Raw genomic sequence first — 15,111 nt, 5'->3', positions numbered from 1 at the left:
ATTTTTAGATTTTTATTTATAGCAATCTCTTTATTTTTAGCTTTAAGTTGCACAATTTATAATATCTAAATTAGTTGCAGATTATATAATTAACTCTTATTTATCTTGTATTTATGAAAGTTCCCCAAAAACGGAAAAACAAACCTCATGTATTCGGCCACCAAATGGGCATAGTGCTTCATGTTTGTAGAAGAGGAATGCTCACTATGAGATTGAAGTACCCGTGCCAGGGAATGTAATAAAGCTTGGCCTACTATATTGTTGTCCACCTAAAATATTTGGTGATTTTTTTTTTTGGTTTCCCACTCTGGTGTCCTGTATACTCTTTGGTGCCCGGACTAATACTGCTTTGCACCAGAAAGTCCCATATTGGGGGATAAAGCACTTTCTACCAAAGGCAATTCCAATCCCGGGGCTTGAATCATAGACTTCTGCATGAAGTTGACTCGCCTATAGCATCCACTATCAAAGAGAAAATAGAAAATGTTTCAGCTTGTAATCCGGCTCCAACTTAAAAATAAGGATCTCCTACTGTTTCCGTACATCATCTACTCATAAAAATATGATTCCATTACCATAGGATTCTACAGAGGCAGGTAAAAGTTTCAATTCAATGACATTGTCGTCACCTCTAAGCTATTAATCTAATTATCAGCCACAGAATGCTTGCATCAATATCAGATATACATTTAGCATATACATGAGTTCCCAATGTTTAGTTCAAATATTTAGAGGGACAAAAAAGGGACTTGAGGTACTTCTGGAACACATATTCATTCCTTTGTAAAGCAAAGGTTAAGATATAAACCAGTTGATTTTACAAACTCAACAAGTGCAATGTCTCTCAGAATTTCATAGTTGAATTTTATCTAAAACTAATCAAGTCTGAACACAAGAAACTTAAAGGACTTCCAAAGTAGTAAAAGATGATGGGAAGCAAATTACAACCAAGTTTCTATACCTTGACAGAAGTAGATAGGCCTCCTTCAGACATTGCTCTGTTTCAAAAGCTATCTTTTGGCTGCAGAAGGAAAGGACTCTAATCCTGCTCTGATTAGTTGGTTTCTCAACATTTCTAAATCCTCATCTTCAGTAATGTGTCTCAAACTCCTGATTTGCAGATATCAGGTCACGTTCAGCTAATTAAGATAACTGATCAGAAACTCTTACACAGACTAGTAAGAGAGTGTTCATGGTTTGCCATAGCCGTAACTCTTTAAGTGTTGTGTCAGCTCGACATTTCTATACATTTAAAACATTTGCGCAACAATAGCAGTACAATCCATATTGAAACAACGAAACAATTCCAGACGACTAACCAATAAGCAAAAGATGAATCAAATGGATTTCCTGGTAACCACTCTTAATATGAGCATCGTGATTACTTGAAATAGGCGCTGATGAATAATATGATATCTGAAAATATGGCAATGGTCGGACTCATCAAAGAACCAAGTAAGCTACATTACGTTTATGTTGGCATGGGTGAGTTTTGATGATTGACAAAGTAAATGAACAAAGAAAGTAAACCAGGTCTACAGACATGATCTATCGCAGAGACAGGTGCAATGAATAGTTCAGAGACATATGCAAGACAAGGTGAATGAAACAGGCCTATGGACATGTTCCATCTCAGAAGGTGAGAAGCTTAAGAGAAGGAAGAATCAAGTGCTTGAACCAGGTCCAAGAACATGTTCCAGATCAGAGTCCTACTACAAGTAGGATTTGTGTTTTATGGTAAAGACCAGGCGGACAAGTTTGCAGGATTTCTTGCCATAATTATCGAGATACTTCAGACTTCTACAAGGACACTGAAGACGCGTGAATGCAAGAATCTCAAGTCAACTCAAACCCTAACTCTCGTAATGGGCCTACTTGATGCAAACCTAGTACTATAAATATTCAAGTCATGCCATGAAGAAGATTTAGGCACTCACATAGAGAGAAAATTAGAGATGGAGCAAGCACGGTCAATGCAAGAGATTGATAGTTCTGATTATTGAAGCGTGTCTAATACAAAGAAGCAGATTGAACCTGCTTTGCAAAGTTTATGTTTTACAGTTCTTGAGTCTAGATTCGTGTATTAGAATTATTCATCAAGTTATACCTTTATCAGCTTTTATAGAAGCAATTACTTTAGGTATAAACGTTAGTCAAATTCAACTTCAAGTTGGGATAATTTGAAGCGGGCTCACTAGTCTAGGGAGATTAGTGAGATAGGAATTAGAGTTTAGTTCTTAGGTTACAGAGTTTGTAATTTGAATTTGCAAAGACTCGCTACTGTTATGAAGTTTGCGAAAAATCCTACAGAGGTATAGAGGTATAGGCCGTGGTTTTCTCTCCCTTTGTGAGCCGGGTGGTTTCCACGTAAATATCAATGTCTCCTTACCTGGCTGCAACCCCAATTTCCAAACCCACAAAACCCAAGCCATAGAACCTCTCTAATTGAAAAATAATTAGCTTCAGTGGAGTACCAAAAGCAAAACGCTCTAATCTCCGGCTTCTTCTTCAAAGATGACTTTGACTTTCTCCATAGCAGTGATGATTTGATTCTACTGATACTCTGCAGTAAATATAACTAGTGTAGCAAATACAATCTCATATCTCTTTTCCTTTCAGCAAACATGTGTTAAGCATTTACCAAAGTGTCGGAATGTAGCATTCACTTCAAACCATCCTCACTCTGGACCATAATATAGGTACAATCAAAGTATGTAGTACTTTTTCAATAATGCAATCAAAGTATGTAGTGTCAATCAAAAAACACAAAAAGCACGGAAATGCACCAACAACGGCTAATAGCAAATAGAAATTAATAAGAAGTAGGTAATAGAAACATAACGAAATCTCTCTATCCAAGAAACTGGAAGGCAACAACTTTAACATCACGTCTCTGTCCTGTTATATTTAGTTCACCTCTTAAAACGGAAAAATAATAAGTGATGTCTTTCATCAACAAAAGCTGATGCATACACTTAAGAAGTTAACCAAAAAAATACCTCCATCAAGTTATGGTGCAGGATTAATCAGCTACCTTATCCATTTGATATGCATCTCTTATAAACAATTTGAGCCTTTAACATTGAACAGAACAGTTCAATAACCAGCTGCCGAAGAATATTAGTTCCTTAGAGACTTAGAATGCAGAGGAGAAATTCTTCTGCTATAAAAGTTGCAGGTAAATTTTGTTTTTCTTTAATGTTGTATGACTGTAAACTTTGGGTTATTCTTTGATGATGAAAATGTGGAAATGATCCATGAATCTCCTGTTCATTTTACAAGGTTCATGCAGCCACAATTTTTTATTTTAAAATACATCACATTAGCAGTTGAACTTATTATAGGCCTAAAACAAATAAACAGTAGTGTAATTTTTAACAGATTAGTCTAGGTTGCTCGAACTCTCAAAATATGTTGCAGCAAAGTGTTGGATCCTCCAAAAATGCATTACTTTTGGAGGATCGGACATGTACCCATTGACATTTTTGAAGAGTTAGAGCAACATAACTCTTAGTTCAATCGATTCACACTATTAACATTGTAACACTTATTGGTTCGGTTAGCGATTCAAATCCAAAGCAATAAGCAGCCCTCAGTACCGGAGCAAGCTTCAAGTCTCACAGCACACATGAAGAAGAGTATTCTAATGAGTATGGCCTCAAAAAATTAAAATAGGCCATTCACCAAATAAAGTAAAAAAATCTCTCCTCTAATAGCTTAAAACTATAGAAAAGATGATTCCCACAGTTCACCAAAGCTAAATGGAGAAAGATAGAAAAGCTGCAGCAATCTTTCCTCCTTTTAAAAGATCCTAAGGGAAAGCCTAACAGACAAGAAAGTTTCCGTTAATACCTCTCCAATGAGATGTATTATTCACACTGTGTTCAGGCTACATAATACAAGAAGTCGAGAAATTTCCCTTCAGATCAACTTGTACCCCACTTGTCAGTGCTAACTTGTAGGGCTCCTCGAGCTGATGCATCCTTATTCCTCTAAGATTCAAGTACACTTAAGAAGATAACCAAAAAAAAAGTTATAACTTTACACAATGAGGGTTCAACATACTAACCACTCATCAAGCAGAAAGTTTTAAATTTTCGGGTCTCGATTTGAAATATCTATTATTCCAAGACGTTCAATTTCCGGCAAAATTGACCAATTTGGAGACTGCACTGCTCTTAACCACTTAAAATCATCCACATTCGACCAATTCCCCGTCTCTTCACCAAGATTAGCTTCCTCAAGATCCTTCTCAATCCCGTCATACTTTAAACAATACGGTGCGAACCTTACACCATTACTATCCTCAATTATTGGCCTACTCCTCGCTCGAAGATAAAAATCACATCCTTTAGCTTGATGAATACGAATCTGGTGAGACGCCATCACGAACACACAATTCATTGCTTCTTCAATCAATACCGACCCGAAAATAGGCCCAACATATACCTTGCAATCAATTAGTTTATGCACAAATAATGCCCTTACACACCCCATTAGTCTCACTTCACAACCCCTTAATTCTGATAACACAAATTCCCTAATCTCTTCATTATCATTACCCTTATTGAATTCTTTCACTAACACCTCATTTTCTTTTCCCCTAAATCCAGGCGAGTCCAAAACCCTAAACCCTGTGCTCTTTGATTCCACATTTGGGACATCTGATACGGTGTCGTTTTGGGTTGTGATTTTCTTAGTTGACTTGTTCTTAAAAGAGAACTTCTTCCTTGGGATTACTTCGCCCGTAACCTGTTGATGCAAGATAGAATTTTAGGAGAAACCTAGCTAAGAATTAAGCTAAGCTAAAGCTATACTAAGAGAGCTAAAAGATGATTTTTCATTGATAGCTTTCTAATGAGTACAAAACAGCATGAACCCTATTCCTACAGAAATGACAATATTATGAATTTGTGAGGACCCGTTTGGCCATGAGAATTATTCACTTTTTTCCAGAATATTTTTCACTTTATTTGAAAATCAGGTTTGGCCATGAAAATTCCAAATACAACCTGAAGTTGTATTTTGAATTTGAAAAAACCCTGTTTGCACTTTTTTTTCACTTTCAGTACATTCAAATAACCAAATTTGCAAACAAAACACAACTCCAACTTCAAAATTTTCAAATAAAGGGAAAAATATTTGGTTTCTATGGCCAAACAGGGGAAATTTTCAAAAATAAACAGCCCAACATAAAATATTACGCCACGTAGCCATATTATCAGTTTATGCAATAGTATACAACATTATAACTGGGGGCAAAGCATTATACATAATGCATCAACCTTGTATAAAAGGTGTTTATACACAAATATGGGCTAAACCAGGTAACAAATTCAAAATATGAGCTAAAGCGTGTAAATATTATCTAGCAGTAGGCATAGAGGTAATTTTCCCTAGGGTGGCAATGAAACAGCAGAGAAAATTAGGACTAAACTGTAAATAAAGCACCGAACCATGTAAAAAAAATGCAAATGCATATCACCTGTTCGACGAATTGTTTTAAATCTGTTATTGTTTTCAGACACGTACGAACTTCATACGATGGTAACGAAAAAGTGTTTTCAGCTACGAGTTTTTCAAGATCCGCAATGGACATTGATACGTTGTCGAGTTCGGGTTTTAGGGTCGGGTCGGAATGCGGGTCGGGCGTCTGACGGATTCGGGTGAGTGTGGATTCGATTGAGTTTTTGGATTCGGAGAAACGAGATAGAAAGGAAGCTGTGGAGTTTGATTCCGGGTCGGGTTTTCGGATTAAACGGGTTTGGTGTAGGTTTGAGAGGCGTTCGATCATTGCTGCGTGTTTTCGTTGGAGAGTGGGATCCGAATGATCCGAATTCGGGTCGGGTTTGGGGAATTGATTGTCTGAATCCATTTGATGGAAGTAGTTTGAGCAGAGTGCGTCTGTTCAGAGCTAGCCTACACTTGATTGAACGCGATGGAAATTTTGGAATTAATTATGTTTGCACTTTGGTCCCTCTAATATTGGAGATTAGAGCTTTTTACCCTTAGGGGTCGTTTGACAGCTGGTTAGGAGTAAGTTATTCATCTATTAAAGTCCTGTATAAGTAATACTGTGTTTGATAGCTAGTTATGATGTGAATTATTCATTAGTAGAGTGTTTCGTTTGCAATTTAAAACTCGCATAACTAATCTATGTATTATTTTATGCATGACAAAAGATGGAATAGCTAATACGTGAATAACTAAACCCTACATAACTAATACCTACGTAAAATAGTACATAGATTCTCTCATAACTAATTCATGTGTTACTAATACATATAGCTCTAACCAGTTACCAGACGACCCCTTAGGTGCTTAAAACGTGAGGTGTTCTCTGGAATTATCATGGTTATCAATCAAACAAAATCATACGTAACTGATTTAATAAGTCATTTGACGTTTTACAGTTTGGATTAGTTCATACGTACATAATCATATATTACTGGCAGGACTAATTAGGGGGCATTCTCATTAGCATTGATATCACATAAGCAAGCACGATCATCATTCATAAGGAGTATCTTTTGCGCTGCTACGCCAGAAAAATAGAGTTCTAGCTAAAGAAAAACACTTCTTTAGTACTATAAAATGAAGGGAAAAGGGTCAAAAATACCCCTCTACTTTGAAAAAAGAATTAAAAATATCCTTCAAACTTATTTTGGGTCAGAAATATCCCTCTCATCCTTAAAGTTTTCAAATATACCCCTGTCTTGACAGAAATTATCCTCCAAAATAACCCGAAATTATTTTTTAGACCCGCTACATCATTTAAACCCGACCCAACTAAATAATAACCCATAAAATCTCATTATTCCCCCAATATGTAGGTTTGAAGTTTGAGGGAATTGGGGGAAAGGAGATCTTATGGGTTATTATTTAGTTGAGTCGGGTTTAAATGATGGAGCGGGCCTAAAAAATGATTTCGGGTTATTTTGGAAGGATAATTTCCGTCAAGACAGGGGTATATTTGAAAACTTTAAGGATGAGAGGGGTATTTTGACTCAAAATAAATTCGGAGGATATTTTTAGCGATTTTTCCAAAGTAGAGGGGTATTTTTTACCCTTTTCCCTAAAATGAAATGATACACTCTCTGTTTTAATTTGTTTTTGACTCGCGTAGTTTAAAAAAATAAAGAAAACCTTTAAATCTTATTATCTTAAACTAAACATGTATATAATATATATCAAAATAGCTTTGAATTTTGTGGTCTTAAATATGTCACGTAGGAAACTGAGGGTAAGTATATTAAAAGAAAATAAGACAAATAAATTGAAATAGAGGTACTATATATTTAATTTTTAGAACTGGTATAAATTTATTCCCTCAACCAAAAACAATATAAATTTAATCGCAGACGTAATTCTGAATATCCATTTTATCCCATCAAATTTGGAACTATTAATTTAATCCAAAAATTATAATCTCAGAACTATAATCCCGAGATAAATTAGTCTGCTAACCAAACGATCCCTAATTACGTTGGAAAAATAGGACTTCTAGCCAAACTTTTTACTGTTAAAGGCCAAAATAGATTGATCCCAAAATAGACGAGTTTAAACAAGAAAGAATTTATTTATTTATTTATTTATTTTTAAAATGCCAGGTGCTTGAACCTTTTACCTGTCTGACATGTGAAAAATACCTCCACCAAATTATATTGCAGGATTAATCAGCCACCTTATCCATTTGATGTGCATATCTTATGAACAATTTGAGCCTTTACATTCAACAGAATAGTTCAATAACTAGCCAGTGCTGAAGAAGTTTAGTTCTACAGAGACTTTGAATACAGAGGACAGATTTTTCAGCTATAAAAGTTGCAGGTAAAGTTTATTTTGCTTTAATGCTGTAGAACTGTAAACTTTTGGTTGTACTTTGATGATGAGAATGTGGAAATGATCATGAATCTTCTGTTCATTTCCAGGCTAATGTAGCCACAACATTTCTTCTTTTTGGCATCAGATGAGAATTTGAACTTATTACAGACCTAAAATAAAAATAAAAATGTTAAACTCTTTTAACAGATCACACTCAAACGTTTAGTCCGTGTTGCTAGAACTCTCAAAATGTTGTCGCACCGTGTCGGATCCTTCAAAAATCCACTAACTTTTGAAGAATCCGACATGCACTCATTGACATTTTTGAAGAGTTTAGAGCAATATAGCTCTTAGCTGAATCATTTCACACTATTTGACATAGTACCACTTAACCCGATATCTTATTGATCCGGTTTAAGATATTTACAAATCAATAGCTGATAAATCGAACGGACTACATTTAAAACAGTCATGAGAAAGTTTCAGGTCCCACAGGCCACAGCACACATCAAGAAGAGTACTCTAACGTGTATGGCCTCAAAAAATTAAGAAGGTCTCAATGTGAATTGACTTGTTGCAGACACTCAAATACGGTATAAGTAAAAAATCTCTTCCATAATAGCTTAAACTATAGAAAGAGTGTTCACACAATTCATTAGAACTAAATGGAGAAAGATACAAATGCTTCAGCAATTTTCCTCCTCTTAAAAGATACAAAGGAAAAGCCTAACTGAACAGCAACTTCTTTAATACTTCCTAAACAGATGTATTAATCCTACTGTGTCCATCAGGCTACATAATTAAAAAAGGCCTGAAATTTGCCTTGATATTAACTTGTACGCCACTGGTCAGCATCAACTTATAGCACTCCTCGACATGAATGGACTTGAGCAATCGTATCTCATAGCTATTCTACTTTCAGAACTATCTTCATGAATTCATAAACGAAATAACTAATTGCAGCTGATGGCAAAACCTGAGCACAATAAAAAGACGCATTTTGTTATATTCGTAATTCTTCTTAACAACTAAAACTAGCAGATCAAAGAAACTCTTCTAAACAGCTAAACAGAAGAAATGTATCACAATGTTAGCATAAGAGAACCACCACATCCTGGATACGTTGCCGTTAAATCTAATATACGCAAAGAAGAAGATGGAGATAGAATCTAAAGTCAACTCTATTGACATCTTATGCTTTAGTGAAGAAGCTTTGACAGAAAAAATGTATGATTTACAGCTTTCTTCTCAATAGCAGAGTGGACCACAATATTCCCATTATAATAAATGGAGACATATCCTTTTATAATAAATGGAGACATAGAACCACACTTAAAATCAGACCATTTAGTTTCTTTTCTTCTAAAGAAAGCATACTCAACACAGGTTCCTCCCCATCTAGATGAGCTATATCAAAAGAAGGCGCCAATATAGACAGTTTTGACTCCGGAGAGAAAGGCAACATTTGGGCTTTTAACATACAACTTAATGTAGTCAGTCTGGAGCTACTAGAGTATTGACTATGTATTGGCTCTTATTTGTTGATTAAGAAAAGAGTTATAATGATGGCTGACTACTATAAACTTATTTAAGCATCAAAAAATGGATGGGAATAAAATACAAATGTATGTAAACTATACTAGTTCTTCGAAATAAGATAATAGTGTCTGCCGTTCATCGAAGTTCTTGGTACTTAACCCCACACCAAGTTTTGTTGTCTAGGCATCAAATTGCATGTTCAGTAGAAAATTGATGATTTTATCCATACTCATATCCAAGGACATTTTTTTATAACCGTAGTGCCGGACCAACTTGCGCACACCAATTCCACGTGGTACCTGCTGCCGCCCATCAACACAGGTGCCGGGTAACTTTGTCCATCAATGCTTGGACAAATGGAAAGAAATTAACTAGTGTTTTTGTGCCAGCACTGGGATTTGAACCTGATACCTCATGGTTCTCATCCCACTTCATTGAGGACTTTTTTTTAAAACAAGGTCCTATATATCTATTCAATACGATGGAAAACAGACAAGAAGAAATTGTTTGCTGGATGTACCTGTAATAAGCTGGGAGTCAATCCTGCATAGAGGGCAGGAATACCACCTTGCTCAACTATCTTCATGCTAGTGGCCAATGCACTCATCTTGGTGGCCCGGACCTGCATCTGAAGCTGTCTCCTCACAACTTCAAACGGGTATGTAGCGGCTTCAGAACAGGCACCAGCAATTGCTCCATATATCAAAGTTCTAACTGTACCCAACTCCAGCTGATCTAATGCATTTAGATCTTCGCCTTGTTTCATATTTTGTAGTCTTTTCCTCCCTTCTGGTGAATGCAAATACGCTGATTTTAGTATATCATAAACTCCATAAAAAACTGCGCCCCCAGGTGCCATGCTTATGATGGAAGGAACTAGGCCCTTGTAAAGAGAGAAGAATCCTTCTGTGCGAATCATGTGGCTGAAAGCACCGATTAAACCTCCTAATGCTTCTCCCCCAGGTGCTACCATTACTGTCCTAATCTGAATTATTGACATTTTCCAAGAATTAAAAAAAGAAACATTGTCAGATTATCTTCAAAAGGATAGAACTTGAGGTAGTTCATGAATTTAGCCATAAAGAAGAGAGACTAGTAACTTGCATACTATCGAACTCGCATGCTAATACATCAAAGCTAAGTTGCATGGACTCTTCACTTTCGTGCGCACCCGTGTCGGATTCTCCAAAAATACACTACTCTTGGAGAATCCCACACGCACATGTTGACAGTTTTGAAGAGTCTGAGCAACATAGTATCAAGTCTAGAGCAATAATATAATTCTATTACCCAACTTATCGAATATATTTTTAAATGATTAAATTAGCTGAATTTGTTACAGATAAGCTGAATCAAAAAAGCATTTTACTGCTTCTTCATTAGACAGAGTCTTTAGCATTTATGCTAATGGTCTTCTTTAAATTTAATTGAGCCACAAAATCATACTCTCTAACTTTGTAGTTCCTCTGAGTTCCTTCAAATAAGTTACATAAAGTCAAAACAATCAGCATGGCCATGAAAGGGACACCGAGAACATTTTGTATGACTAAGCAGAAGGTGCCACTTGAAGAAAATAATTTGTCCAGCTAAGCAGCCTGAAAATGTCAATTGGGTAAAGAAAATCTTTGAAAGCCAGTATGAACTTACATTATTTTCCAAAGCACACAATCTAGGGAATCTAAGAGCTAGTTGCAAACTTGCACCATATAACAGGACAAGAAAGATAAGTTCCGCCTCTAGAACCAACTTGCATGGCTACTTTAACTTCCCTTCCTTGATTTAGTAGTACAGATACAGATACAGACACATATCCAATTCAACGGAGTTCAACTTGTTATGCTTTTTAAAAAGAAATCAAGAGCAAAAAGACTGAATATACTAAAATATCTCTCACAGTGTCCATAGGTATGCAGAGCACAGTGGCTGTAATTCCTGCAGCAGCACCAGCAACAAATCTTTCGAGATTAGTTGCCTCCTCATTACCAGTTAATTTGAGCAGATGATCCCTGTATTTTTCATATGAATAGAAGTTTATAGACTTAAATGGAGCTGTGCGTAGAATATTGACAAAATTCCCTTTCCAAAATCCCTTGATGCCTTGAGTGGCTGCAATCGTCTTGATGAGCCCCAAAAGATGCTTTTTCTCACCACGAACTATATACTCCAGCTTTAATCTCTCAAGAGGAGCAACAAAAGTTCTGAAACAAAAACAATTCAGAAAAACAAAAGTCAGACGGTCCACAAAGAATAAACATATTACAGCTTATATGTACAGTTTATAGGGAACATAACCACCCAATGCCACTAATGTACAAAGCATCACGAAAGTATTGCTAAGATTCACATGGCAAAATTAGAAGTCACAACCCAGAAAGAAGAAATTTTGAGCATATGTTTCATTCCTAATGTGTCAAACTCATTCTGCTAAGATGTGGAATCACATTGATCCATTTCACAACCAAAAAGCAGATATATGCCTGGCTCAAGTAACAAGAGATAAATCCATTTCAACCTTCATGGATAAATCCTTCCTAGCAACAGATATCCTTCACACAATTCTTACCATTTGGACTTCTAGAGTTCTTGTTATTTTGCAGTAGGTTTAGGGTGGATTGTATGGAAGGAAAGAAACCAGAGATCCTTTAGAGACGAAAAGGAGAATATTTGAAATTTCAAGGATAGATGTTTCTCTTTTTTAGCCTTTTGGTGTAAAAATGAAAATTTACCGGAGGTAAATAGGATGATTAATTTCCTTAGTTCTATTCAGAGGTATCTATGTACTAACATGCATATGGAAAATGGTTGGACTACCCATCATTGCTCTCTCTGGGTGCTTTTCTTCAATAAAATTTTCCCTAAAATCTCAATTTTACTTTGCAGTAGGTTTAGATTTCTTACTTTCATATAGACGATTGATGTACTCTACTTGATTCAGTCACAGGAATTATAGAATAGAAATAAGATCAACCTGGTAGTATTCATATCTAAGCAATTCAATATTTCTACAATTACGTAGAATTAGAATCTTCAATTGTTTTTTTGGTCAAATAAATAAATTACGTAAGGTTCAGCTGTTCAAGTCGTGGAAATAACCTCTTATACAAATGCAAGGTAAGGTTGCATACAACAGACGCAATGTCGTCCAATCCTTCCCTGGGCATAACAGGAGCTTAGTGCACAGGCTGCTCTTTTTAAGTTAAGTACTCTTAAGTGATCTAGTCCCTAGAATCCCAATAATGCCAAGAATACATACGCCAGGTAGTTATCCTTCCACATTAAATGACAGAAAAGTCGCCATCAGATACCCGCAAGGGTGACTCAGTTGGTTGACCATGGGACTTTCATAATGGAGGTCTCAGGTTCGAAACCCCCTGCCAACGACAGCAGGGGATTTGCCTTCTGGGTCGAGCTCGTCGCACGGGGCTTGCCTAGTGCGGGTTACCTCTCCTGTGTGGTTTGCGAGCTATTGCACAGGAGCTTGGTTTACCCTGTGCGCACCCAAAGGGTAGCGGCTGCGGGTTCCCATGTCATCAAAAAAAAAAAAGTCGCCATCAGATAGTCCAACCATGTCCATGCCAAACCAATTGATCCTCAAATAATTAAATAATTTGAATTTTCGAATAGACACTATTTTCTCCATGCAATAGAAGTTCGCCTTACCACGACAAAGCATTTTGAATGTTAAATGGACCGAATAGACCAAAATAGATACAATGAATTCATAAAGTCGACTTCAACTAGTTTGTTATTGAGACTTAGTTGATTGGTACAAAAAGTCATTTTAAATAGCTTGATTGACAGAAATACATTATCATACCAACAACAAAAACTAGGCCTTAATCACAAATAAAACCAGTTAAAGCTGGCTATACGAATCTTCTATATCCATTCAGCTCTATTCATACTCATTTATTATAGCACTGTTAAGCAAATATGTTTGTTAACAAGTACTCCCTGTGGTATATCCTAAAAAGACTTGACACCTTTATATATTTAGTAGTAACAATACTTCTCATTTTACCCTTACTGAAATGGTTTACAGAGTCACACAAGTATGTATGACTTGTTTTAGAACATAATATTCAAAAGTCCTTTCTTTCATTATTAAACTTGGCCCAATCAAATAGTAAGAATTTGCTGATCAAAACAAATTCAAACAAACTGTAAAGTGCTAGTAATATTTTACCTTGAAACAGCAGCAGCAACAACTCCAGCCCATAAATGTTTAGTAGTATTCAAAGCAGCAGCACCTCCACCACTTACCACCTTCTTCTCAACTTCCTCACACCCTGCCACGTCACCAGAATCTTCCTTAAACCCTTCATTCCCTCCACCTCCATTAAACGACACCGTCACCGACAAAAACCCACCTCTACCTCGATTTTTCCGAACATATAAACAACTACTCTGGTTGTTCCTAATCAATGACACGTGTGATCTCGAACCTGAATCTTCTAGAAACAACCCAACATCATTACAGTCATTAAAGCTGATAGAATTTAAACACAGATCATTACAGCTTAAACTCGAAACCCGAACCCGACCCGGATCCGATTGAATCATCAAATTCTTCAACCAACTCTCTGTGTTATGCATTTTCAAAAGAACTTACACAGTGTATAAAATGGAATTTGAGAAAAAAGGGGATTTTTAAAATAGAAGAGAGAATGGACAAACAAATGCATAGATTCCATCGTCATGAAAAAGGAATCTCCTCTTTTGCTTAGGACTGTTGAAGTTTTTCAGTTTTTTTTTTTTTTTTGGTTAGTTGACTGATTAAAAAAAAAAAACATGAAAAGGAAATGTTTTTTTTTTTTTTAATGTTTTCAAGAATTGATGGTTATAGTGACAGGTAACTGTTGATCTATGTAGTTATGTTTTATGTTTCTATTGTTGTTTTCTACTTGACTAGTTTGTACAGTGTATGATAAGACATTGATATTCTCAAAATTATAGATGCCACAAGAAATTCTTTTTTTGTTCTGTTACATGCTCCTTCTACATGCTTCTATGCTAGCAAGTAGAAGTACAAATGGTACCTTAGGGCTTAGGCGAATATCGTATTAGAATGGGAGTGGAAAGTTATGAGGGCTTAGGCGAATCTCTATGGGAATGAGAGAGGAAAGTTAAGAGGTTTAGGCAGAGCATAAGTTCACATGACACGCACGCTTTTTGCCTCGATAATGGTGTATGTCAAGTAAGTCTGTTAACCGGTTGGGATCGGCCCGGACCGGCAACCGGTTACAAAATCGGTAGGTTTCCGATCAAAAAACCGGAACCGGCCACCGGTTAACCGGTTGGAAAGTTGGAAATCGGAACCGGCCGGTTTTAAAAGTAAAAAAAGCATTTTTGTTTTTTGTTTTTTGTTTTTTGTAAAGTATATGTATAATATAGTATTTATTAGTCTATTATAGGTATATTTATATATGTTATATAAGTTTATAACTAAAGTTTATATATTTACTAACTAACAACATATACCTAAAATATACTAAGAATATACTTATAATATAAATATATTTAAGTTATAAAATAGAAATTTATAAACTTAGAAAAAACTTAACTTATAAATACTTATATATATGCATATAAGTTAAGTTTTTTCTAAGTTTATAACTTAAGTATATTTATATTAGATATACCTAAAATATACTAAGAATATACTTATAATATAAATATACTTAAGTTATAAAATATAAATTTATAAACTTAGAAAAAACTTAACTTATATGCTTAGAAACATATATA

At 35.7% G+C, this 15,111-nt stretch overlaps 2 protein-coding genes across 3 annotated transcripts; both read right to left on the bottom strand.

The window, feature by feature from the left end:
- Positions 1 to 3,839: 3,839 nt before the first annotated feature.
- Positions 3,840 to 5,954, bottom strand: LOC132640519 (tubulin-folding cofactor C). Of its 2 annotated transcripts, XM_060357131.1 has the most exons (3): positions 5,486 to 5,954; positions 4,070 to 4,752; positions 3,840 to 3,992 (listed from the first exon to the last, which is right to left on the bottom strand). In XM_060357131.1, the coding sequence occupies exons 1-2, from the start codon at positions 5,873 to 5,875 to the stop codon at positions 4,090 to 4,092; spliced, it is 1,053 nt and encodes a 350-aa protein (XP_060213114.1). In that variant the 5' UTR covers positions 5,876 to 5,954; the 3' UTR covers positions 3,840 to 3,992; positions 4,070 to 4,089. The 2 variants fall into 2 exon arrangements, with proteins under 2 accessions (XP_060213114.1, XP_060213113.1); XM_060357130.1 differs by having other exon boundaries at positions 3,840 to 4,752; positions 5,486 to 5,953.
- Positions 5,955 to 8,420: 2,466 nt separating this feature from the next.
- On the bottom strand, positions 8,421 to 14,283 carry LOC132640518 (probable mitochondrial adenine nucleotide transporter BTL3). Its single transcript, XM_060357129.1, has 4 exons — positions 13,550 to 14,283; positions 11,258 to 11,561; positions 9,884 to 10,348; positions 8,421 to 8,800 (listed from the first exon to the last, which is right to left on the bottom strand). Exons 1-4 carry the CDS (start codon positions 13,957 to 13,959, stop codon positions 8,732 to 8,734), a joined length of 1,248 nt encoding a protein of 415 aa, XP_060213112.1. The 5' UTR covers positions 13,960 to 14,283; the 3' UTR covers positions 8,421 to 8,731.
- Positions 14,284 to 15,111: the final 828 nt, after the last annotated feature.

The sequence above is a fragment of the Lycium barbarum genome, chromosome 5, assembly GCF_019175385.1.
Source record: "Lycium barbarum isolate Lr01 chromosome 5, ASM1917538v2, whole genome shotgun sequence".
Classification (NCBI taxonomy): Eukaryota; Viridiplantae; Streptophyta; class Magnoliopsida; order Solanales; family Solanaceae; genus Lycium; species Lycium barbarum.
This window is presented reverse-complemented; position numbering and strand designations above follow the sequence as displayed.

Excerpts from the sequence above, each read along its gene's own strand:
- LOC132640518 (XM_060357129.1), bottom strand. The coding sequence starts at position 13,959 with ATGCATAACACAGAGAGTTGGTTGAAGAATTTGATGATTCAATCGGAT. Across the intron at positions 11,562-13,549 it reads GTTGCTGCTGCTGTTTCAAG|AACTTTTGTTGCTCCTCTTG; the intron begins GTAAAATATTAC and ends TTTTTGTTTCAG. Across the intron at positions 8,801-9,883 it reads TGACTCCCAGCTTATTACAG|GTTTTGCCATCAGCTGCAAT; the intron begins GTACATCCAGCA and ends TATTGTGCTCAG.
- LOC132640519 (XM_060357131.1), bottom strand. The coding sequence starts at position 5,875 with ATGGATTCAGACAATCAATTCCCCAAACCCGACCCGAATTCGGATCAT. Across the intron at positions 4,753-5,485 it reads TAAAACAATTCGTCGAACAG|GTTACGGGCGAAGTAATCCC; the intron begins GTGATATGCATT and ends TTGCATCAACAG.